Consider the following 23601-nt stretch of genomic DNA (forward strand, 5'->3'; position numbering starts at 1 on the left):
TTCAGATTTCTCATCGACACTTGAGTTTAATGCAGAAAGTTGCATGCCTCTTTTAAAACTCACCACTAGATGGTGCTGTTGAACAACTTCACATTTACACTCAGGACTGCCACATAGACAGACACTACAGATGTTTTAGTCCACTTAATCATATATGTTTGAAGCTGTCTCTGTGGCTCGTTGGTCTAGGGGTATGATTCTCGCTTAGGGTGCGAGAGGTCCCGGGTTCAAATCCCGGACGAGCCCTTTTGGTACTTTTACAAAGGTTCAAGCACTTTCCCCTTGCCCCACAGTAATCTCTAAAAAATTACATCTGACATAACTAATTAAACCAAACGGAAGAGGGCAAACAAGGAAAAACATTGCGATCATTCTGTCCTTTATGGCAGAAGGACTGATTTTTTTTTCATTTTCATCCCTTGTTCTCGACTAAATAGTCTAAAAAAACGCAGCTGTAATTAATCTACATTTCGCTTCTACATTTCTTTTTCTGGAATAACATTGTTGTTATTTTTCTCTACATTATTGTAGAATAAGAATGCACATTACATCAAAATAAGAAAGCACTGGGATTTCAAGTTTAAATACTTCAAGAAACAATCTTGCTGAGCTATTACTGACCGGTTGAGGCTACTGGATACAGTGACAAGTAAATCCAAAGTTGCTACATGTAGACAGACTTTGTAGATGTTTCTATAAAGATTTATAGAGAAGTTGTGAGCTTGATCTCTGTGGCTCATAGGACCACAGGCATGGTTTTCAGTCAGAGGTTTGAGATTCAAATCCCTGTTAGGCCTTTTATTGAGGTCCTGGATGGTACATCTGGAAAACCTGTCATCTGTTCAATCTGTCTAATATATTGAAGCAAAACATAAAAGTTAAAGATCAGGCAAGTATATGTCTGAATTATTATGCACATAACATATCTGTGTATTTAAAAAAACAAAGTGATGCCAAAATAGAATTTTAAATTCTCCTTCTCACATATAAAGCCCTTAATAATCAAGCTCTGATTACCCCGTATGTTCCTAACAGAGCACTTCGCTCTCAGACTGCAGGTCTGCTGGTGGTTCCTAGAGTCTCTAAAAGTAGAATGGGAGGCAGATCCTTTAGCTATCAGGCTCCTCTCCTGTGGAACCAACTCCCAGTTTTGGTCCGTGAGACACCCTGTCTACTTTTAAGATTAGGCTTAAAACTTTCCTTTTTGACAAAGCTTCTAGTTAGAGTGGCTTAGGTTACCCTGAGCTACCTCTATAGTTACGCTGCTATAGGCTTAGGCAGCTGGAGGACATCAGGGTCTATTTCTCTCACTCTACTAAGGTTTACTGTTCTCCAATTTGCATTGTTTGTTGTTATTTCAACTTTTAACTTTTTGTTCTCTCTCTCTTTTTCTTTATAGTAGGTACACCTGGTCTGGCGTTCTGTTAGCTGTGACATCATCCAGGGAAGACAGATTACCCGCTATTACCATCTAATGTAGAACAGATTACTGGATCAATGTGTGCTTCTGTGCTTTTTTTGTCTGTCTTGTTGTGTCTCTGCTCTGTCTTCTCTAACACCCAGTCGGTCGAGGCAGATGACCGTTCATACTGAGCCCGGTTCTGCTGGAGGTTTTCCTTCCCGTTAACGGGGAGTTTTTTCTTTCCACTGTCGCTTCACGCTTGCTCAGTTTTAGGGATTGCTGCAAAGCCATGGACAATGCAGACGACTCTCCCTGTGGCTCTACGCTCTTTCAGGAGGAGATAATGCTGCTTGTCAAGACTTAGATGCAATCAACTGGGTTTCGTTAGAGCTAGAGACCAATGTGTATAACCTGATTGAATTTGGCTTTAGATAGTGCCTTGAGATGACATGTTTCATGAACTGGCGCTATATAAATAAAATGTAATTGAATTGAAGTTTAATCATGTCAAATTCACCTTAAAGCGTTCACTAATCCAATATTTAACTTTTCTTTTGTTTGCAACAGAAGAAGGAGATTACCATGGAGGAACTGAAGAAAGTTTTTGAGATTTTCGATGATGACAGTACAGGGACAATTTCCGTCAAAAATCTACAAAGAGTTGCAAAGGAGCTTGGCCAAAACATCTCATTTGAGGAGCTAAAGGTGATGTGGATCCTTTGTGGTTCTTTAGCCTTTTTCATACTCTATGAAACCAGATATCCTTTATAGGGAAAGTGCTGCTGTACAAAAAACAATGTATCTGTGTCATAATTAAACATAATCTGGCCAGCAGGATTGATAATGTGCAGCACTCATTACAACAGCAAATCACAACATGTTAAGCTAGTCAAGATACTTCTTGCTGTTCTTCTATCAAAGAAGAAATTGTGGATTCTTACCAAACAGATGTGATAGCAGCAGCTACGCGTGTGTCCTCCTCCTGCGGTACTTAACTGTCCTCAACATTGGCACAATATCAGGTTTTTGTGACATACAGAAATGAGACCCTGGCAAATCTGATTAACCTGACATAAGGTTCTGCTGTCCCACTTGGATCTTTCAGAAATTCGCTTGTTTAGATCCTTCAGGTAAAGCTTTAAGCCCCGTTTCACTTTTTTTTTTCAGGGCCAGCCCAAATTTACCGATGATCTCTCTCAAATTACGCTGAAAGCTCTTAAGTTTAGTCTCTGGAGAGTGTTTGGTTAAAAAAAGTGTTCCCGGCCTTTGATCCATCCACCGTGTGCGGTAGACGACTGAGCTGCTGTCTGCCTTTCAGACTGAGAGCAGCTGGGAACGGGCAGCAGGCTTCTCTCTCACGCACACCATCAGCACCTGCCAAAATGCCAACCCCATTAAAACAATTAATAAATAAAACTTCCCACATCTTTGATGGCCAGTTGACATGGACTCCCCTTCCTCGGCAAACGGAGAGGGACGGATATGTGTCCCTTTTCCACCAGTACCAACTTTTGCATTGGTAAAGGTTATGTGGAACCATTGCTATTTTTACTACCTGGTTTGATGTTGCTTTAATGCAGCAAGTTGGCCCGAAGGCACGACTTCAGAAGACTATTGGTCGCTGATTTGCTATGGGGTGGGGTCACTGTTTGCGTAATTAGAGCAACTCAGAAACAAGAATCAGACTCGCCCTAATAATTAAAAACTAGCACACAGCAGCTGCTGAGTATATAATTAGATGCTGAAGAAAGATGGAAGCCCCCAAATCAATACAACGGCCCAATGCAGAGGTGGACACATTTTTGTGAAGAGTCACGTGCTGGATGCTTGCCGCTGCCTTGGCTATGTCGACTGCGCCCATGTTGGCTTGGCACTCGGTTCTAATTGAGAACCACCCGCGTAGAACTGAATCTAGCAGACCCGTACCAAATCAAATCAATGTGTCAACATGGAAAAGGCCTGTTTCATACCACCCAGCTTTTAAAGCACTACAGCCTATACCAATGCTAATCAAAAGGGGTGCGGACAAATTCACGCTTTATTTATACCGTAGACACTCTATTAACGAAGTCTAATAGGACACGTAAACATTATTTACACATTTACATTCTAACTTGAACCACTTAAGCTCAAAACAGCAATAAACTAAACCCACAGTTCAAGTCACCCTGCCTTCTTCCAGTATGTTTTTTTTTCTCCCTTATGAGCCTGATTGAACACACGGCTTCCTTATCAGCACTGCTCAAGGGCACTTCCATGGCAACACATGACCAGGTGACCTCAAAGAAAGAGAGGGGATGAGAGACAAAAGCGAAGTTTATTTAATACACTGATCAAGCCATTTTCTAAAGTAGATCACTGCAAATCAAAGGTAATACATTTATACATCAAATTCATTTGGTGCATAGCAAGTAAACGATGGAAAAGGTATTTATTTATTTTTTATTTTATAATATTTAGGCATGTGAACATAAGTGTTTGTCAATCTTAACTCTCTTTTCTGCTGATGTTTTCAAATGCGTAATTCTCTGAAAAGCCATTAAAAAGGTTGCTTCATGCTGGTAGTTTCAAGGGATGCTTCTGTGGGACCCATGACATCTTATCTAGTCTCCTGCATTTGTTTCCTGTTGATTTGTTATCATATTATTTTACTGTTTTGTGTCCTTTCAGGAAATGGTTGCGGAAACAGACCTAGATGGTGATGGTGAAATCAACTGGGAAGAGTTTCAACAGATAATGAAGGAGCCCGAACGCCACCCAACCTGCTGAGAATGAGTTTTAGCTCAAAAAGCACGTCTTGTTGAGATTCACATTTGATGCTGTCCCAGCAGTTTAAACGCTTTTCAATAAATATTTCCGTGTGTCGTGCTTGCACACATTTTTTGTTTGAAGTATATATTAAAAATATTCTAATCTAGTTATTTGTTGTCATCTTTACATTTAACAATTAAAAACTTTAAGCCAAGTCAGTGAATAGTTCTCTATCATTTCAACCTATCTTAAAACAATTACTTCAGGTAGCTGTGTCAGGTTTACATTTTAGCCACAAAGCTGTTTATGATGTGTGTGTAAACTAGTGTGACATCCAACCACAAAGCTGGGACATCCACCTTACTGAACTCCATTGCGTCTGAGTTTAGAGGTATGATTTTTCTGTCAGTCTGTGAGAGGTGAAAAGGCAGGTAAAAAAAAGTAAATATATAAGCAAATGCACATGTGAATGATGGTGATTTTCAATGTGTTGTAAACGAAATTAGCAATAGATGCCGGTATGACATGCATAGTATTCATAATACATTTAGAGAAGGAGTGCATAACTAATATATAGTGACTCTTGCTCAGTTTGCAGTTTGTAACAAAAAAGGTTTTACACATATCTGACCACTAGAGGATGCTAGTGGATAAAACATTTAAGTCTAAAGCTGCCACTTTAGACTTTACAGATGGTTGGACTTGTACACAGACATAAAGAGCTGATTCGCCATGGCTGGTTGGTCTAGGGACCTGGACCTCTTGCATCCCTCTTACTTGGGATGCAAGAGGTCCTGGGTTTAAATACTGTATGGGCTCATTTTGGTTCTTAAAGGTTTTTAGTGTCTAGCAACTGTTACAATATCTAGATAACCTGGCAGTCAACCATTAAATTACACCTGCCTAAAGTATTGTCTTTATGGTAAAAACAGAAGGAGAGAAAGATAAATAATAAACTCTTGTTATTTTTATGTAAAATTTAGAAGTTTGTCAAGGGTTTGTAAACAGTGGCATATTTGCATATTTCTTCATATGTTCAAATCAGGAAATTTTACCCGGCCAGTCCAACTTTTACGCTGCTTGGAACCGTCAATTCAACATTTAATTCAATTCAGACATACTTTTGGAACTTATAAAGTGATAAATAGTTTCTCTTTTAGACATGTGTAGATTTACACAAAGTTATTACAATTAGTGTATACAGTAAAGTCTTTTAAACCAAAGAAGTTGTAGCTCTTTCAGATTTCTCCATCGACACTTGAGTTTGATGCAGAAACTTGCATGCCTCTCTTTAACTCACCACTAGATGGAGGTGTTGAACAACTTCACATTTAGACTCAGAACTGCCACATAGACAGACACTACAGATGTTTTAGCCCACTTAATCATATATGTTTGAAGCTGTCTCTGTGGCTCGTTGGTCTAGGGGTATGATTCTCGCTTAGGGTGCGAGAGGTCCCGGGTTCAAATCCCGGACGAGCCCTTTTGGTACTTTTACAAAGGTTCAAGCACTTTCCCCTTGCCCCACAGTAATCTCTAAAAAAATACATCTGACATAACTAATTAAACCAAACGGAAAAGGGCAAACAAGGAAAAACATTGCGATCATTCTGTCCTTCATGGCAGAAGGAGTGATTTTTTTTTCATTTTCATCCCTTGTTCTCGACTAAATAGTCTAAAAAACGCAGCTGTAATTAATCTACATTTCGCCTCTACATTTTATTTTTCTGGAATAACATTGTTGTTATTTTTCTCTACATTATTGTAGAATAAGAATGTACATTACATCAAAATAAGAAAGCACTGGGATTCTAAGTTTAAATACTTCAAGAAACAATCTTGCTGAGCTATTACTGACTGAATGAGGCTATCGGACACAGTGACAAGTAAATCCAAAGTTGCTACATGTAGACAGACTTTGTAGATGTTTCTATAAAGATTTATAGAGAAGTTGTGAGCCTGATCTCTGGCTCATAGGACCACAGGCATGGTTTTCAGTCAGAGGTTTGAGATTCAAATCCCTGTTAGGCCTTTTATTGAGGTCCTGGATGGTACATCTGGAAAACCTGTCATCTGTTCAATCTGTCTAATATATTAAAGCAAAACGTAAAAGTTAAAGATCAGTCAAGTATATGTCTGAATTATTATGCACATAACATATCTGTGTATTTAAAAAAAAACAAAGTAATGCCAAAATATAATTTTAAATTCTCCTTCTCACGTATAAAGCCCTTAATAATCAAGCTCTGATTACCCCGTATGTTCCTAACAGAGCACTTCGCTCTCAGACTGCAGGTCTGCTGGTGGTTCCTAGAGTCTCTAAAAGTAGAATGGGAGGCAGATCCTTTAGCTATCAGGCTCCTCTCCTGTGGAACCAACTCCCAGTTTTGGTCCGTGAGACACCTGTCTACTTTTAAGATTAGGCTTAAAACTTTCCTTTTTGACAAAGCTTCTAGTTAGAGTGGCTTAGGTTACCCTGCGCTATCTCTGTAGTTATGCTGCTATAGGCTTAGGCTGCTGGAGGACATCAGGGTCTATTTTTCTCACTCTGAGTTATCCTACTGTTCTCCAATTTCCATTGTTTGTTGTTATTTAGACGTTTCATTTTATGTTCTCTCTGTCTTTTTTGTTTTCATAGTAGGTACATCTGGTCTGGCATTCTGTTAGCTGTGAGGGAGGCAGATCATCTGACATTACTTTTTATCATATAAAAGACTCCTGGGTCAATGTGAGCTTCTGTGCTTTCTGTGTCTCTGCTCTGTCTTCTCTAACCCCCAGTGGGTGGAGGCAGATGAGCGTTCACACTGAGCCTGGTTCTGTTTCTGCTGGAGGTGTTTCTTTCTGTTAAAGGGGAGTTTTCCTCTCCACTGTCGCTTCATGCATGCTCAGTATGAGGGATTGCTGCAAAGCCATCAACAATACAGGCGACTGTCCACTGTGGCTCTACGCTCTTTCAGGAGGAGTGAATACTGCTTGTCAAGGGTTGATATAACCTGCTGGGTTTCCTTAGATATGAAACTTTTTGAGCAATCTGTATGTATGATTTCATTGACTTTGTAAAGTGCCTTGATAACAAATGTGTTTGTAATTGCCACTAATATATATATATATATATATATATATATATATATATATGTAATTTCTTTTAATTAACTTCAAACCCAACACCTGTCCCAACTGCACGTGGGCCCACAACTTTGCCTCTAAACAACGTGAATCACAGCTTTTTCATATTTTCTAATCAAATGAAATGTACTATTTAAATTAATGTGTCACAACATACGGTTACCTACTGTGTGTTCTTTTCTTTCCTATCTTTGGAGCTGTTTCTGTACATTATCGACTAAACAAAATAAAAATCTTCCCTGTGGTTTAGCTCTCCATTTAATCTCCCATTGCGTCATAACTTTAACCCATATCAAAAATTTTATCTTCATTTTCCCCAAGTGGCAAATTAAAATTAATAGCAATTTGTCCTTAATGTTTGTTTTGCTAATTTAATCATCAGTGGTTGATCCAAATAGTTCGTTACTAAAAAAACTGTTTCTAAAACTATTTTATTTATTCAGTCATTTTGGGTCACTCACTCACTGAGCGATTTACTTTGAAAAGAGGTGACCGGAAGTTAGCCTGTCAGCGTGACGTCAGACTGTAGCTACTGCTTAGCCGACTTCATGCCAACAAACCCCCACAGTTTGCATCTGTTAAGGGGCTTGGGTCAGTGATTGCACAGCGTGGTATGTTTTTAATATATGTCATGATTTTCATTATTTTTATTTTTACTATATTGTTTCTCGTACGAGTTTCGTGAAAAAGAACTGACGATACGATAAGCTAACTTTCTACATTTCTCGACAAAAATCCCTAGGTTTTGTATAACTGGTATTTGGTATTCTGATACATCACAACAGTAACTACCTGTAAACTAGTCACGTGAACTGATTTGGTTGTAAAAATCCGCGTTCTAGTGCCACAAATCAGAGGGAGATTAGCCAGGTGAACAGCTTTAGCTTGCTCGCTGTTGCTAGGCAACAGAAGTCGCTACCGGCCGGGCTGCGGTAAAGCCTGTAATTACATTAGAGGCGCAAAAATAACGCCTGCCAACGGGTTACGGACACGGAAACGCGCTTTACCGACATCAGGGGTTCGTCAGCAAAAGTGTCCGCAGGCTATGAAACACTGACCCGAAGAAGTTTGACAGCACGTCTTACTGTGCAGGGATAAGGAGGCTGCGCCATGATGGTCCCCATCTTCACGCTGAAGCTGAACCACAAGATTAACCCCCGCATGGTGGCTGTTGGGAAGTTTGATGGAGTGCACCCGTGTCTTACAGCGGCCACGCAAGCTGGAAAGGTGAGGAGAATAAGTCATTGCTGCTGTTGTTCCAAAGGGAATTAGGTTTGCAGGCTACTGCAAAATAAATAATTAACAATGAAACAAGATATAATTTTCAATGGCGTCTACAGCTTACAATACAAAATTCATTCAACAGGGACAACACAAACTCTGCATAAAAATGGTGCCAGAATTTAAGTTCCATAATCTTAGTAGTTCAGCATTTTTGCAGCTTGAAACAGAAAGCTCTGGCCCAGTCTGCTAGTCCTGAGTTTGATGTTGTAGGGCTGGACAATATAGGGGGGAAACAGCATATTGATAAAATAGAAAACATACTGATCAATATCGATAATTATCAACAAATTCAAAACATATTTTAAGTGCAGCCATGGCCGTTTTATGCTGTTGCTTAGTTACCTATTTTAGATACAGAACATACAAACACTGAATTCAAACTCAACCTTTTATTCAACCAACTTTTTACCAAAACTGCAAGTTTTTTAAAAATGAAAAAGAACACGTGCTCTCTGAACTCTTTGAAGGAGGCGGAGTGTTCCTGGGTCTGCGTTGTGATTGGCTGGGAGGATGTAATGACTGTAATATTAACCAACATGATAGAGTGCAAAAGGAAGGAAAACTGTTATTCTATTGAACTTTTTATTGACCCCTTTTTCTTCTATCAATCGATATATGTCTATTGATTGATTTATGTTGTTATTGAATCATTGTCCAGCCCTATGATGTTGTACAATTTTTTTCCTGATTGTAACCGGTCCAAAAGTTCACGTAATGGGTGTGAGGAGGCTTACGATGTCTAGAGCGTTGCTCAAGCAGGGGATCTGAAACAGTAACTCCTGTGCACCGGGTAACCTAGTCAGCTCGTCTTGCTGTAATTTGCAGGGCCTTCTAGTCTGCCATATTATAGTTGGAATACCATTCTTAGATGCAGAATGTCAACACCTTCTCAACCTCAGCTAAGTAGACTGCTCTGAGGATGCTGCTTTGGAGTGATGCTTGTATCCATTCACTTTAAAAGATTTGAGATATGAAAGTCAGTGATAATCTTCGTCAATTTGTACACTTTCAGCACCAGGTTGTTGTCTAGGCATCAGTCCTCTACATGTCTGATTCCTCGCAGTGTACTGATTCATCATTCCGAAGTAAAGGATGGAAGAAAAAGTAAATTCTAAATACCTAAACCCAGATTGATAGTATCTGAACAGTTTGCATTAAGAAAACCGTAAAGAGTCCACTAAAGAGTTGAAACAGGACCTGAGATGTCATGGACATCTTTTAATAGAAAATATAGCTCCAGCTCTTTGATAAAGAAACTGCTTTCTGCTACAGCCAAATCTTTAATCAGTCCAGGGCACCAGCTGCGATTTTTTTGCCACCCAGTTCTTACGTTTTCTTGCATAACTGAGTCGCTTGGCCTTGTTTCTACATCGGAGGTATGACTTTTTGGTTGCAACTCTCCCATGAAGGCCACTTCTGGCCAGACCTCTCTGGACAGTTGATGGGTGTGCCGGGTTTCTGACTGTTCTGTGCTGATGGCACTGCTGGACATCTTCTGATTTAATAAGCTTGAAGTGTCTTTCATCTGCTGCACCAGGTTTCTTTGGCCGACCACTGCGTCTACGATCCTCAATGTTGACAGTTTCTTTGTGCTTCTCCAAAAGAGCGTGAACAGCACATCTTGAAAACCCAGTCTGCCTTGAAATCTTTGTCAGGGAGAGACCTTGCTGGTGCAGTGTTATTACCTTGTGTCCTGTTGCTGTGCTCAACACTGGCATGACATGAAACTGTCTTTCACAACCTCACCTTGGTGGTAGAGTTTGGCTGTTCCTCACACAGTTTTAAGCCTCCTACACTGTTTCTGTTGCAGTTCATGACTTTGTTTCAACCAACGTGTGACAATGACTATCATTAGTACCTGTTTGGTACGATTGGTTGATCACACACCTGACTATAATCCTACAAAATTCCTTACTTTGTGCAAGTGTACCTATAAGGATCAGTGCTGGTCTGAAGGCAAAAGGTAGTAACACCATTTTGATTTTTCTGTTGTTCGCTCACTTTGCATTTTGCAAATTGATAAAGATAAACGATCTTCATTTGTATTTCTGAAAGCATTTTTTATTCACAGCATTTTTTTCACACCTGCCTAAAACTTTTGCACACTACTGTATATTTTTAACTAAATCAGAAAAACTTTCATTGCTACAATTTGTGGAAAATTATGTTGCAAGATATAAAAAAAACTACATTTCTATTGCAGTGTGACGTATCAAGGGGCTGGGATTTTATTTTCATTTGCATCAAGCTAAAGCCTGGTTGGTTCATTTTGGGGACATTTGTCAAGATTTTGTGCTACTTAGATGAAGTAGCACAAAATTTCCCTGCTGCTGTAATCCTCCTCCTTGCTATCTTGATCATGGGAAGCCGTCAAGTTGATGATGTTGTTTACTTTAGACATTTCCTCACCTCGCTTTGCCGTCCTGTGTTGGTGACCTTATGGAAGTATTCGGCTATTTCTTCATCTGTTTCTTACTTTTGTTTATTTTCATGCTCAATAGACTAACTTTTCAGCATGTGTCAAAGCTGTATTTCCAGACAGAAATACACAAATGCGTCCTCAAAGGAACCCTGAAGCAATTTAAATCTTTGTCTCTTTAAATGATGACAAACAAATCTAGCTCCTTGGTAGCAGAATATGAAATATAGGGTTTTACCTTTTTCTACATTATGCGTGTGAGTTACCATGTTTCTGATTTTCAACCAGTTCTCTTTCTCTGCATTTCACCATATTCAAAGGTTTTCATCCACAACCCTCATGATCGCGGTCAGAGACCTGCGGGCCATCGCCTGAGCCAGAGCGCGCATGACTCGGACGTCTCTCTTCTCAACATCAACCAGGCCGTAACATGTTTGACTGCAGGGACACTGGGTCCAAACAGCACTGGAGACACGCTCCTTGTGGGATCTCAGACCAACCTGTTAGCTTATGATGTTCACGACAATACAGACGTATTTTACAGAGATGTAAGTGGAAACATCCTACCTGTGGAATCAGTACGTGTAGAGCAGACTCCTAGATGTTGGTGAATAGTTTTTTCATATTGCTTTGTGTCATTCAAGGTCACAGATGGAGCGAATGCTATTGTGTTGGGTAAACTGGGAGACATCTCCTCTCCTCTCGCCATCATTGGAGGGAATTGTGCCTTGCAAGGTTTTGACTATGAAGGGAACGACCATTTCTGGACAGTAAGATTCTCCTAAGTCACTCCAAAGTTCGTCATATTTGAAAATATGTTTTACAAAAATGATTTCAGTTATTGTTGAAACTGGAAATATTCAACCCCTCATACTTGATACTTATTTGAGATACAGTGACAACAGAAACCGACTTAACCTGAAGTTCATATTAAAAATGTAACTCTAACACATCAGCAATTTTGTTCATTCCCACCCGGCAGTACTTTGTGATCATCCGTTAAGGACTTCTAACCAACATTTTCTCTAAGTTTTTACATGCTTCCTATATCTCTTGATAGACGGCGTCCTGTTCAGTTATGTTTTATGGCTGCAGCTGGCTTTTCTAATTCCCAAAGATTTTTGGTTAGATGAAATCGGGTTACTGAGAAGACCAGGAACATTATTTTTTACCAAGCCTCAGTTGACTCTGAGTTGTACTTGGCATATTATTGCTTAGGTACATAATCAAGTTTATTATGGTTGACTGTAGGGGTAAAAATCATTTTGCGTGGCTGAAAGCCTGGTCTATATATCCAAACTGTTCCAGTTTAGTTTAGTTTAATCAGTTCATACAAATTTCTCCTTAACTCTGTTGTCCTGTCCAGGTTCCCCCTAGCTAACATTCTGGTTGACTTCTGATGTTCCTTCAGGTCAAGAGAGCAGTCTTGGAAGTCCTGGTATTAGTGTGTGTCTCTTATCTGAACCAATCACACCAGTCTTCATCAGGTCACTCTCTAGGTGTCTTGTGGTGCTTTTCTTTGCTCTGGGCCTTTGATTTTATACCGAGCTTTCTTCTGTGGTCAGATAGGTTTGCAGCCGGTCAATAAGTTTTAAAATTATTTATAATGGTCCCAGGAGGGTTTCTTTGAATTTTCATTCTTGGGAAATCCTATTATGACCAAGGCCCTTCAGGTATGGTGAGAAAATCTCCTGTCCCAGCTTTTGTAGAAGCTCCTCTGCTATGATTGTAACTCACCGTCATTAGGTGGGTTTAGAAATGCATCACAGGTGAAACAAGTGAAAGATCATCATAGAGTTTAAGGGTTTAATTCTGTTTCAACTCCACCTTAGGCTGTAAAAACTGTCAGACAACTTATATGGGGGTTGAATATTTTAGACTTTGCTCACTTAAGAAAATATACCATGGACCATAAATACTAAAATGTACAATTTATTTCCGTTCAATACAAAACCTTGTTTATTTGCCTAAACATATCCATAAAATGTTTATGCAGCACATATTTTAATATTTCAGGCTGTGACTTTGCAGTCTCCTTTTTCTCAGGTAACTGGTGATAATGTTAGGTCTCTGGTGCTCTGTGACTTCACTGGAGATGGGAAAAATGAGGTAAGTCTGAGGTTTGTTGCAGAAACATTCACAAAATGTTGAAACATTGACAATAAGAGTTGAGTTTATGATTCCTGATCAAAATAAGAAACCAAAAATCATTTGGATTTCTATTAATTGGAAAATTTAATAGATTACAGCTGTTACCAGCTATACCTAAAGCTGGTAGAATAATATAGAATATTTAAATATAATGGTTATAATAATGTTCTCTATAACATTTATTCACTGTTTTTGGGACATAGTTTAAGTGAGGGAAAATTTTAATAGCCCTTTTTCAGTAACTCCTGGCACTGTACAGCAACAGGTGGGAGAGGGTCAGCGTTGTGTTATTCTTTGCATAAAACCATTGAAAACTAATAACACTAAAGTGTTTGGTGTAATGGCGGCCTGTCAGGGTGTACCCCGCCTCTCGCCCGGTGAACGTTGGAGATAGGCACCAGCAACCCCCGCGACCCCATGAGGGATTAAGCGGGTCAGAAGATGGAGTGATGGATGAATGTTTGATGTAACGGAAAACATTAATAGTTTTGAAAACATATTCTTTTTAAATACCTTAAACCTGTTCCTTAGGTTTATCAGACTGAATTTATTATTAGTCCTTTGAAACCTAATCCAAGGGTATGAAAATAGTTGGCACAAGGAAGAAGGATGACAAAAAGCAATCTAAAAACAGTTACTAACAAAATGCCAATTTTCTATCTACATTTTAAGAAAATTTTTTGAATTACAATTCAATCATGACTAAAAACTACGCTAAGACACAAAGTCACTATAGCAATAAATAATTTTATCTTATGTAGAGTTGGTTGTATTTCAGAAAGAAACAATTGTGCAAATCACTTTGCAATAATGTTATATTACAGTGTTGTTTATTGCACATTGTGCTTAGATTATTGTTAAATTATTGCACATTATTCTTAAGCAATAACAGTACTTGAGGTAGGGTCACGAAAAAAAGGTATTAGTGCTAATAATATCTAGTTCATTTTTAGAGAACATGAGAGCATCTCATAACGGCTTGACATGTGGGATAAATTACATTTATGGTCTAAGACATCAATAGCAATTCAATAGCAATAGCAAAAACTAGTTTAGACACTGAGGGGACATGTATTCCAACTCTGTTATTCAAACAATAATGCATTTAGCAATAATGGTTGACGTTCCATGTCTGCTATGGCCACGGCTGAAATAGAGTTTAGTTACTGACAGGTTAAAGGTAAAGAAGAGTGGTGAGACTGTTGTGATGATGGAAAAAAAAAAAGCAAAGAGTGAGACATTTTTGAGTTAATTGCAGTTTTTATCACTGTTTTAACATGGAACAAGAATGATGCAAATTCACGTTTTTCTAATTTTGTGCATCCTGTATATTTCTGTTTTTGAAGATGCATAAAAGAACAGTGATTCTCTTCTTGTTCATTTATAATAATTAATTTTAAGGTACCCAACCAACATCACATTTACAGAATTTTCTTTTATTTGCAACTGAGAAGGTTGCAGTAAAAAGAATCTTTCAAGCCGATTAAAGTTGTATAAACTGGATAATGTTCATTTAAAGGAGTAATAAGCGAAATTTCATTATTTTAGACAGAAATAAAAAATAGTGATTTGAAGAACTAAAAGTAATATTTCAGATTGACTATGATATAACTTCACACCACATCTTAATGTTGTTCTGTAGTCTCTTGTTTACATGGCCGGCCTCGCGTGTGTACGTGCACGTGAACAGCTGCCACTCCCTGACCTATAGTACCACCCTCAGAGCAGCGGAGCATTGGAGCAACATGGCGGAGAGCACCCCCAGCAGATCAAACGTTCTCTTTCTAATGGCATTCTAAACTTATGAGTTACTTACTTCACTAGACATGTTCCTCTAAAAGGTGATGCTGTTTGCTGTGTTTTTATCCTGTACAAATATGCCAACGTGAGAAGGGAAAGCTCGGGTGGCAGCTGGAGTGAAGATAGAGAGAGGAATGGCTTGTCGTGCATCTTGTTTTGGTGTACAGACAGTGATCAAGCACCCCTTTAGTGGTGAAATATCGCTTATTGCTCCTTTAAGTATTACATTGTGGAATATTAGCACTTGATAAAAATATTAAGGAACTGTTGATTAATGGCAAAAACGAATTGTTGTTATTGACAGCTTCTTGTTGGGTCTGAGGACTTTGACATCAGGGTATTCAAAGAGGATCAACTTGTATCCGAGATGACAGAAAACGAGGTAAACAAACACTTGGTTGTTTTTGTTACTCTCATAAGGTTATAAAAAAGATTTTCTGGCTTTACAAAATGCATAAAATAATTTTTGTGTTGGTCCAAGACAAACGGACATTTGGTTTTGTGCATCACAGGTGTTTTTATCTTATCTTTACAGACAGTGACGTCATTATGTCATATGCATGGCAGTCGGTTTGGCTACGCTCTGGCTAATGGCACCGTTGGAGTCTATGACCGCACAGCCCGCTACTGGAGGATCAAGGTGTTCATGCTCAGACTTTCAACTCTACATCTGTTGTTATATCTGTCCATTTTTAATAATTAATCAGGTTAATTACATACCGACCTTTTCACTCAGTCTAAGAACCATGCAATGAGCATCCATGCCTTTGACTTGAATGGTGATGGAGTTGTGGAACTCATCACTGGCTGGTCCAACGGAAAGGTCCGTGCATGGAATTTGATATTTTCCTGTATTTGTTTTTTTTTTAGGGTTTTGCTCTTTGCAGACTCTGTTTTCTGCTGACATCCAGCTCTTGTTTCAGATTGATGCACGAAGCGACCGCACAGGGGAGGTTATCTTTAAAGACAATTTCTCCTCATCTGTAGCTGGAGTGGTGGAGGGAGACTACAGGTTAGACGGACAGAAACAACTAATCTGCACCTCCATAGAAGGAGAAGGTGAGTTTGGTGCTCGTGTCCATTCATACTACATTTTAAATAGCGACACTTCTAAATGTTTTGTGCAAAGAAACAGGATTTGTAATGTTTTGATTCAATGACACTTGCCCGTGTGTGTATTTACTAGTTCGTGGTTACCTGCCAGCCAGTAAGGATTTAAAAGGTAATCTCATGGACTCCAACACTGAACAGGATCTCATTCGGGAGCTCAGCCAGCGCAGACAGAACCTACTGCTTGAGCTACGCAACTATGAAGAAAATGCCAAGGTGTACACGATTTTCATTTGTTAGATTTAATTTACAGATTTGCAAACTATTGAACCTCTGTATGTGACTCAGATACATGCACAGTATCAACTGTGCAGTTTCCAGACACTGCTTCTTGTTGCAGTTTACCTGGTGTTTGTCAAAGTTTATAATGTACATGTTGATAGTGCTGAGTTGAATTTCCTTTTACCTTCAGAGCTGCCTTAATTATTTGACAAATTCAAAAGAGATGCCAGGATCATCCTTTAGTGATTTTGGCCCATATTGATGTAATGGCATCACACAGTTGTTGCAGATTTATCAGCTTCACATCCATAAACCAGATGGGCCACAGCAGCAGGAGACCACACGGTGGGTCACTCCTGTCAGCTAAGAATAGGAAACTAAGGTTATAATGGTCATAATGTGACGATAACAGATTAAAAAGACGGTTCCAGGTCTGATGAGTCTGGATTCCAGCTGCAGCATTCAGATGATCAGGTACTAATTTGGTGTAAACAACATGAAGGCATGGATCGAGTTTGCTAATGGCAGTGTAATGGTTTGGGGAAATATTCACTTGGCAGACTTTGGCCCCCTCAGTACCAGTTGAGTATTCCAAAAAGAGTAAAAAAGAAACAAAGCAACTGGACTTGTTTTCCGTAGTTTGAAGATGTTTCGCTTCCTATCCAGAAAACTTTGTCAATTCAAAAAGTCTGGAGTAATGTGGAGCATCAAGCTTTATACTACTGCCCAACAAAAGCCTTGTAATGGCTTAGATAACATGCAAATTCAACAGAAACAGGTCACTCCGTTAGTAATGGGCAGTCGTTAAAGTCATTAAACCAGCAGATTGAACCGAAACTGGTCCACTCCTCTGTAACGAGGAGTCGTTAGGTTGAGTATTGTTCCTTTTCTTTATGACCGCAGTGCCCTCATCCTTTGATTGCTAGTTCCAGCAGGATAGTGCTTCATGTAACAAAGCTCATATCGATTTTGGATGTGCAGATGACAAATCTGCTGCAACTGTGTTATGCCACTTTACTAATATGGACCACAGTTTCTGAGGAATGTTTCAGACACCTTCTGTCACTAAGAAATAAGGGAGTGCTCAAGACAAGCAAGGCTCCGGACTAGTGCTAGCAAGGTATAAATGATATAGCGCTTGTATGGGTAAGATTAATATTACACTATTACAATGTGATTCTTGTCTTTATGAATCTCTAGCAGAACCAAAGCCCAAAGATATTAAGTTAATTATTCATAAGTTTAATTTGTTTCCCATCATCAAAGTTAATTACCATTAAAGATAAAACCTTCAAGTTATATTTCTGTCGCAAATCTTTTTTTAATCTTCCTTTTTTTTGTTTCTTTATTTTAAAGTAACCAGGTTTAATTTCAGGGTTTGCATCAGAACTAAGCTTTTTTTTTAAGAGGCTAACCTTAACCAAACCATCTGTTTCAGGGCGTGTCACAGACAAACAGCAGGATGGGTGTAATACCAGCCAACACTCAGCTGCAGACAGCGCTGTCGGTCAGAGCTTCTACGGAGGCCCAGAAGGCTCATGTAGAGCTCAGCATCTCAACTCCAAATGGTATGTTAAAGGTGCATAGCCACGTTATTTGCCTTTTCTATTCATTTACACGTCAGCATCTTGCATCTAAAGTTTTTATGAAAGATTATCACGTCCTGCTGCTGTTATTTTGGTGTTTTATGCTTTGTTTTTGCTCAATTTGTTGGTTAATAAAGCCTGATTTAAGCCTGATTTATTTAAGATTGTAACGAAAGTACATACTGCGCATGTACAGCAGGGGTTAAAACAAGGAAGTGGCTAACGGCTATTAGCATCTCCCAATGAAACAATGAAGAATGTTTCAAGATCCAATGGGGGGAAAAAAAAACACATAAAATATTATTCCAAGAGGGAAAAGCCTGGAATGTCTCTGGGAATACAGTCTGAACGTTGGTGTTCACTGAAGCGGAGGCTAAACCTGCTAATTGCGCAGATGTGATGCATAATTTTTAGTCTCAAAAAGGACTATTAAAACACTATCAAGACGGAAGCTTGATGTATATAACCTTATTTTATCATGATCAAACATTTTTTGGTATTGTTTTTAATAAGCATATTACGTGGCTATATACCTTTAAGCATTTATGTTCTCAGCAAATCTGGAAGAATTACCTGGAAGTCTGATGTCTTCCTTTCAGAAACAATCATCCGTGCAGTTCTCATCTTTGCTGAGGGAATATTTGAGGGTGAGAGTCATGTTGTTCACCCCAGTGTCCAGAACCTGTCAGGCTGTGTCCGAGTTCCCATCGTCCCCCCAAAAGATATTCCAGTGGATCTGCACATCAAAGCCTTTGTTGGCGGGAGGACCAGGTAGGATGTGTAGAATAACTTTAATCAAACTTTCCATCATTTCGTAAATTCGTGTTGCATTCTGAAATTAACAGCCCCTCAATGATTAAACAAAGCATTTTTCTTCAGCACTCAGTTCCACGTGTTCGAAATCACTCGCCAGCTGCCGCGTTTCTCCATGTATGAGATCACAGAGGACTCGTCTGCTGCGCCTCCTGCTGGGAGAGTTTCCTTCAGCATCAACGAGCGACCGCAGAGGGTTGGTACCCACTTGGAGGGAGGGAGACGCTGAAAGACTATTCTGATGTGGTTCATTGTGCTTCAGGAGGCAGCATTCTGCTATGAAAAATTTTACCTTTTTCTTGCTCTTTTTGTTATTGTTTCTCCGTCTATCTGCATGAATGTAGGTAGTAATGTGGCTCAATCAGAACTTCCTGCTTCCAGAGGTGATAGAGAGTCCCAATGTGTCGTTTAATTCTCTCCGTGGAGGAGGATGCATGTCTTTTCATATGGCCAGTAATGGACAGGTAAACGGCAACTGATGGTCATTTAAAAGGAAAATACTTTCTGCCACAACAATACACTATATTTTATAAGACAAGTTTTCTTTTTTTAAATCACAAAAATATACATGAATAACAGAACCTTTTCTGTTGTTTAACCGTCTGAGTCCCTCAGAGGGACCCTAGAGAGGCAAATATGTCACTAAAAATAGTTCAATAAAAATCATATAAAGATTTTTTTACATTAAAAAAACAGCCCTGATCAAGAATGCTAATATTATTTTTTTAAATATTGTTTATATTTACACTGTTATTTGTATATTTATATTTTAATATATTTTGTTTCTGTGCATCATTGGTAATAGTCTGACTTGAAATAGTTTGGAAATCTTTATTAACTCACTGGGCCGCAAAACATATCTGCTCTGTTATCACTGCTTTTTATTCCCTAGATTGTTCTGAATAAAATCTTAATTTTAAGCAGAAATTTTAAATCCAATTGCTGTTTTTTATAAAACATGTCAATTGTATATTGTTTAATTATTCTCTCCTGCAACAAGAAGGGTTCAGATAAATAATTGAAAACCAAAAAACTGACTTCTGAACCGAACTACATATTAATAAAGTGGTGCATTCATGGTTCTTTAATCCACTAATATTTCCCACTACTGATCTTTTTCATCAGATCACCCTGAGTACCGATGATATTGATCTAGCAGGGGATCTGGTCCAGTCCCTCGCCTCCTTCCTGGCGATAGAGGACCTGTCGGTGGAAGCAGACTTTCCGTCATACTACGAGGAGCTTCGAACAACACTCACTGAGGTTCTCGTTCGGATTATGATGTTTATTTTTATTTGAAACCTCTTTTAGTTATAAAATCAATTGTGCCATAAAGGCTTAGTTCTAGTTTCAGTTGCCTGTGATGTAAAGCTGTGCGATGAAAAAATGCTGTTTCAGAGAACGCGTTTCAAGAGGATCCTGCTGTAGTTTTTTATGTTTTTAAGTATCTTTTCCCATTGGTTTTACTTTTGCTTCAGTAAAATGAGATGTATTAATGCGGTGCCGTGAATATTTATATCACAGGTAGACGAGTTTCACTCTGTGCATCAGAAGTTGACCGCTGACATGGCTGACCACTCAAACTACATCAGAAACATGTTGGTCCAGGCGGAGGACGCTCGCCTCATGGCTGACATGTGAGTTACCACAACGCTGCCTTCACACCTTTATATCCATGTAGACGACACATGTGTAACAATAGAGCGAGCTTCAGAAACGGTTACAAACTGGTCAAAGTTGGGACTAATACCATCCATTTTAATCGTACTGACTGTTAGAACAGCTAATTTCTGACTCAAGGCAGTTTCTATGTCTGAAATAAACAGCAAACCTGCAGTTAAACAAACACTGACAACACTGTTATGGCTCTGTCTGCAGGAGAACGATGAAGAAGCGTTACAGGGAGCTGTATGATCTGAACAGGGATCTCATCAATGAATACAAGATCCGTTCTAACAATCACAACGCCCTGCTGGCCCGTCTCAAGTCTGTCAACCAGGCCATCCAGCGGGCCGGTAGACTCCGAGGTACGACTGGGCTTTAATAATGTTTTAAACCTATACTGTGTTAGAAGTGTAGACAAACGCCTTAAACATTTGTACATCTTGTCACATTACAACTACAAGCTTATATGTTTTTGTTGAGATTTTATGTGACTAGACCAACAGGACATCGTGCAAAATGATCAATTGGAAGGGAAATTTGCGTTGCTTTTGTGTTCTTTTACAGATCAAAATCAATATTTATAAGTACTATCAGGAACACCTTTCACTGTATTTGCAGCTGCAAGTCTTCGGTTGAATGTCTCCAACAGCTTTTCAGATAAAGAGAGACATTTTTCCTCAGTTTTGCAATAGAACTCAAGCTCAGTCAGATTGGCTTATCTGACTGATTTATTTCTTTGATCAGGAGCGATGTATAGAAAAACTGTAACAGAGAAAAGATTCAGTGCATCAGATTCTAGCTTCTTAACTTGATTTCATCTGCAGTCCCTGTGGCAAGTAAGAATGAAAATAGATAATATGATTTTGCAGAAACAATGGTAAAGGTTTTAGTCGGTTTATCCTCTCCAAGTTACTTGCCGTCTTATTTACAAGTGATGGTAGGATGGAACGAGAGCTGGACAGACGGAACGGGGTTGCATCTGCAGTAATGCAGCCGCTGCTCCGGTCTGTTGTGGGAAAGAAAAAGCTGAGCCAAAAAGCAAAACTCTCGATTTGTCGGTCCGTCTAGATTCAAACCTGATCAAAACTGAAAGAATGAAATCCTGGATACAAGTGACCAAAATGAGCTTCCTCCAGAGGGTGGCTGGGCTCAGCCTCAGGGCTCTGTTATCCAGGGGGAGCTCAAAGTAGAGCCGCTGCTTCTCTACATCGAAAGGAGACAGTTGAGGTGGTTTGGACATCTGATCAAGATCCTCCCTGGACGACCTACTTTGGGGGTTTTCCAGGCATGTCCCATTGGAAGGAAACCCCAGGGAAGACCCAGAACTCGCTGGAGAGATTATATATCCCGTTTGGCCTTGAGACACCTTGGGGTCGCCCAGAATGAGCAGGAGGGGAGAGATGTCTGAGATATGGACAACAGGTCCAGGAGAGAAACCCAGACAAGTGGAAATGGACAGATGGACGGATTGATTAGAGATCATGATGTTTATTGCTTGGAATATTGTTGTAGAACCTAATCCTGCTTAAAACTGAACCAGAACTTCCTCCCGGACCTGTCTCCTTTTTTCCCTGGTCTTCATGATGTTGTTCTCTTACAAACTTCTCACACTTTCAGAGAACAGCTTGATTTGTACTGATAATAAATTATAGACAGTTACGCTCTGTTTGCTAATACATTTCTTTCTTCATTTAAATTTTTTCAGGAGCACCAAAGTTAAGGGTACTAAATACAAATCAACGCCACATTTTCCAGTTATATTTTTTATGTTGAAAGCTGCGTTTCATTTCCTTTTCACAGTTTTGCTCTACTTTGTGTTGGTCTGTCACATAAAATATTAATAAAATGCGTTATCTGAAATGTGAATGTACAGTTGCAACATGCTTGTTAAGAAAGAAAACTCTCAGCAATAATTAGAAGAACTAATTTATGATTAGTTTTAATAAGTTCACATTTCTTCCACCTGACTGTTTCTCCCTCAGTGGGGAAACCCAAGAACCAGGTGATCGCTGCCTGCAGAGATGCCATCAAGAGCAACAACGTCAACGCCCTCTTCAGGGTCATGAGGGCCGGCACTGCATCTTCTTGAGGCCAGCCGGAGGAACCGGGCTGTAGAACCCGACGTCGATGAGCGCTATAAAGGACAAGTGTTACACATGGAAAATGTGCATAAGATTGTAGGAGCGTGGGACAAACACTAGTTCAGCCTTAAAGTTGATGAAGCAACAACTAGGCAGCAACACTGGGAACCACTGCAGTAAGACGTGAAGCTGTAATGAAAACAGACCTAGAGCTGTTGTTTAGTTGTGTGGCTAGTTAGACGGGTTTGACTTAGTGCAGCACAGTTGACCACTATCTACACTCACTCCCACTCATGTTTGCCTGCATCTGTACTACGGGCTCACAGCTGAATAAAGCCGTTTAGTCTCTTAGCGCCGTTCCAGGCAATGTGGCACTTGTGTTTGAAAATGTTTAAGCTTCAGGAAAAGCCATGTGAATGTTTGGACCAAATGACTGTGTTGGATCTGATCCCCGGTTGTTGAATCCAGCTGACTCAGTGAGGTTTGGAGAGGAGACAGCTGGAGCGAGACACGGAGCAGCTTCAGAGTCCTCAGGGTCCTGAGGATTCAGCTCTCAGAGTCGAGTTTTTCGCCAAAGAAAATTCTTTTAAATTTCTCTGAGTGTGAGTTTGTCTTGTTTACGTTTGTAGTTTTGGATTTTGTGATTGTTACAGCATTCCTTTTAAACATTAAAGTTTTAAGATATTTTCATCGTTTGGTTGGATCTATCATCAGAAACATAATTACTCAGCTGTTTATTTTAAGTTAACCAAAGTTTAGAATAAGCCAGTACTCCATTAAAGAAGCTGGATGTAGGCGCAATGAGGTAAAGGTTTTGAAATAATTCTTGGGTCTTTAGGCTTTATTGGTGCCAAATTTCATCTAATTTTTAAGAAACGCGGTTCATTTTCAAAGACATTTTTATTGCTAAGCTATTGACCTCTGATCTATGAATTGTTCAGCCAGGAAAAAGTGCTCATACTCTGGCAGTGAGCTCAGAGCTCGTTGAAGATGGTATAGATATATAAACAGGCTTGGATATGGGGGGGGGGGGCTTCCTTCCAATTAACATCTTGTACAACAGATCAAAAAAGGCCTCCTTCTATTATCCAGGTTTGAACGTTGGTGCATTTGCGTCAAAACAACATATTTGTTTTTATTTGCATTCATATTACTGATAAATCTTACAATAAAACATTTACAGAGCTGGCT

The 23601-nt window shown here is 39.3% G+C and overlaps 2 protein-coding genes and 2 non-coding genes across 4 annotated transcripts; all 4 read left to right on the forward strand.

Moving 5' to 3' along the window:
* The first annotated feature begins 174 nt into the window (after nt 1-174).
* On the forward strand, nt 175-246 carry trnap-agg. Its single transcript has one exon. It is a non-coding gene; the product is annotated as a tRNA-Pro (tRNA).
* A 1723-nt stretch (nt 247-1969) lies between these two features.
* Nucleotides 1970-4350, forward strand: LOC105921006 (caltractin; the record flags this gene model as incomplete). The annotated part of the gene is given in 2 exon segments (XM_036144821.1): nt 1970-2107; nt 4073-4350. Coding segments are annotated over 2 exon segments (237 nt in total), but the record flags the coding sequence as incomplete, so codon positions are not given.
* A 1214-nt stretch (nt 4351-5564) lies between these two features.
* Nucleotides 5565-5636, forward strand: trnap-agg. Its single transcript has one exon. It is a non-coding gene; the product is annotated as a tRNA-Pro (tRNA).
* Nucleotides 5637-7767: 2131 nt separating this feature from the next.
* bbs2 (Bardet-Biedl syndrome 2) lies at nt 7768-23016 on the forward strand. The gene is made up of 18 exons (XM_012856681.3): nt 7768-7890; nt 8372-8506; nt 11303-11530; nt 11627-11752; nt 13029-13091; nt 15238-15315; nt 15469-15573; nt 15670-15756; nt 15857-15992; nt 16120-16259; nt 17704-17833; nt 18451-18622; nt 18731-18860; nt 19009-19128; nt 19790-19927; nt 20189-20301; nt 20543-20691; nt 22312-23016. Exons 2-18 carry the CDS (start codon nt 8390-8392, stop codon nt 22416-22418), a joined length of 2139 nt encoding a protein of 712 aa, XP_012712135.2. The 5' UTR covers nt 7768-7890; nt 8372-8389; the 3' UTR covers nt 22419-23016.
* The last annotated feature ends 585 nt before the right edge of the window (nt 23017-23601 follow it).

Source organism: Fundulus heteroclitus, chromosome 2, assembly GCF_011125445.2.
Source record: "Fundulus heteroclitus isolate FHET01 chromosome 2, MU-UCD_Fhet_4.1, whole genome shotgun sequence".
In the NCBI taxonomy this organism is placed as follows: Eukaryota; Metazoa; Chordata; class Actinopteri; order Cyprinodontiformes; family Fundulidae; genus Fundulus; species Fundulus heteroclitus.

What these genes read in the sequence shown, in the direction of transcription:
- bbs2 (XM_012856681.3), top strand. Translation starts at nt 8,390, where the DNA reads ATGATGGTCCCCATCTTCACGCTGAAGCTGAACCACAAGATTAACCCC. An exon ending in GCTCGCCTCATGGCTGACAT is followed by an intron (nt 20,302 to 20,542) that starts GTGAGTTACCAC and finishes CTCTGTCTGCAG; the next exon opens with GAGAACGATGAAGAAGCGTT. An exon ending in GCGGGCCGGTAGACTCCGAG is followed by an intron (nt 20,692 to 22,311) that starts GTACGACTGGGC and finishes TTTCTCCCTCAG; the next exon opens with TGGGGAAACCCAAGAACCAG.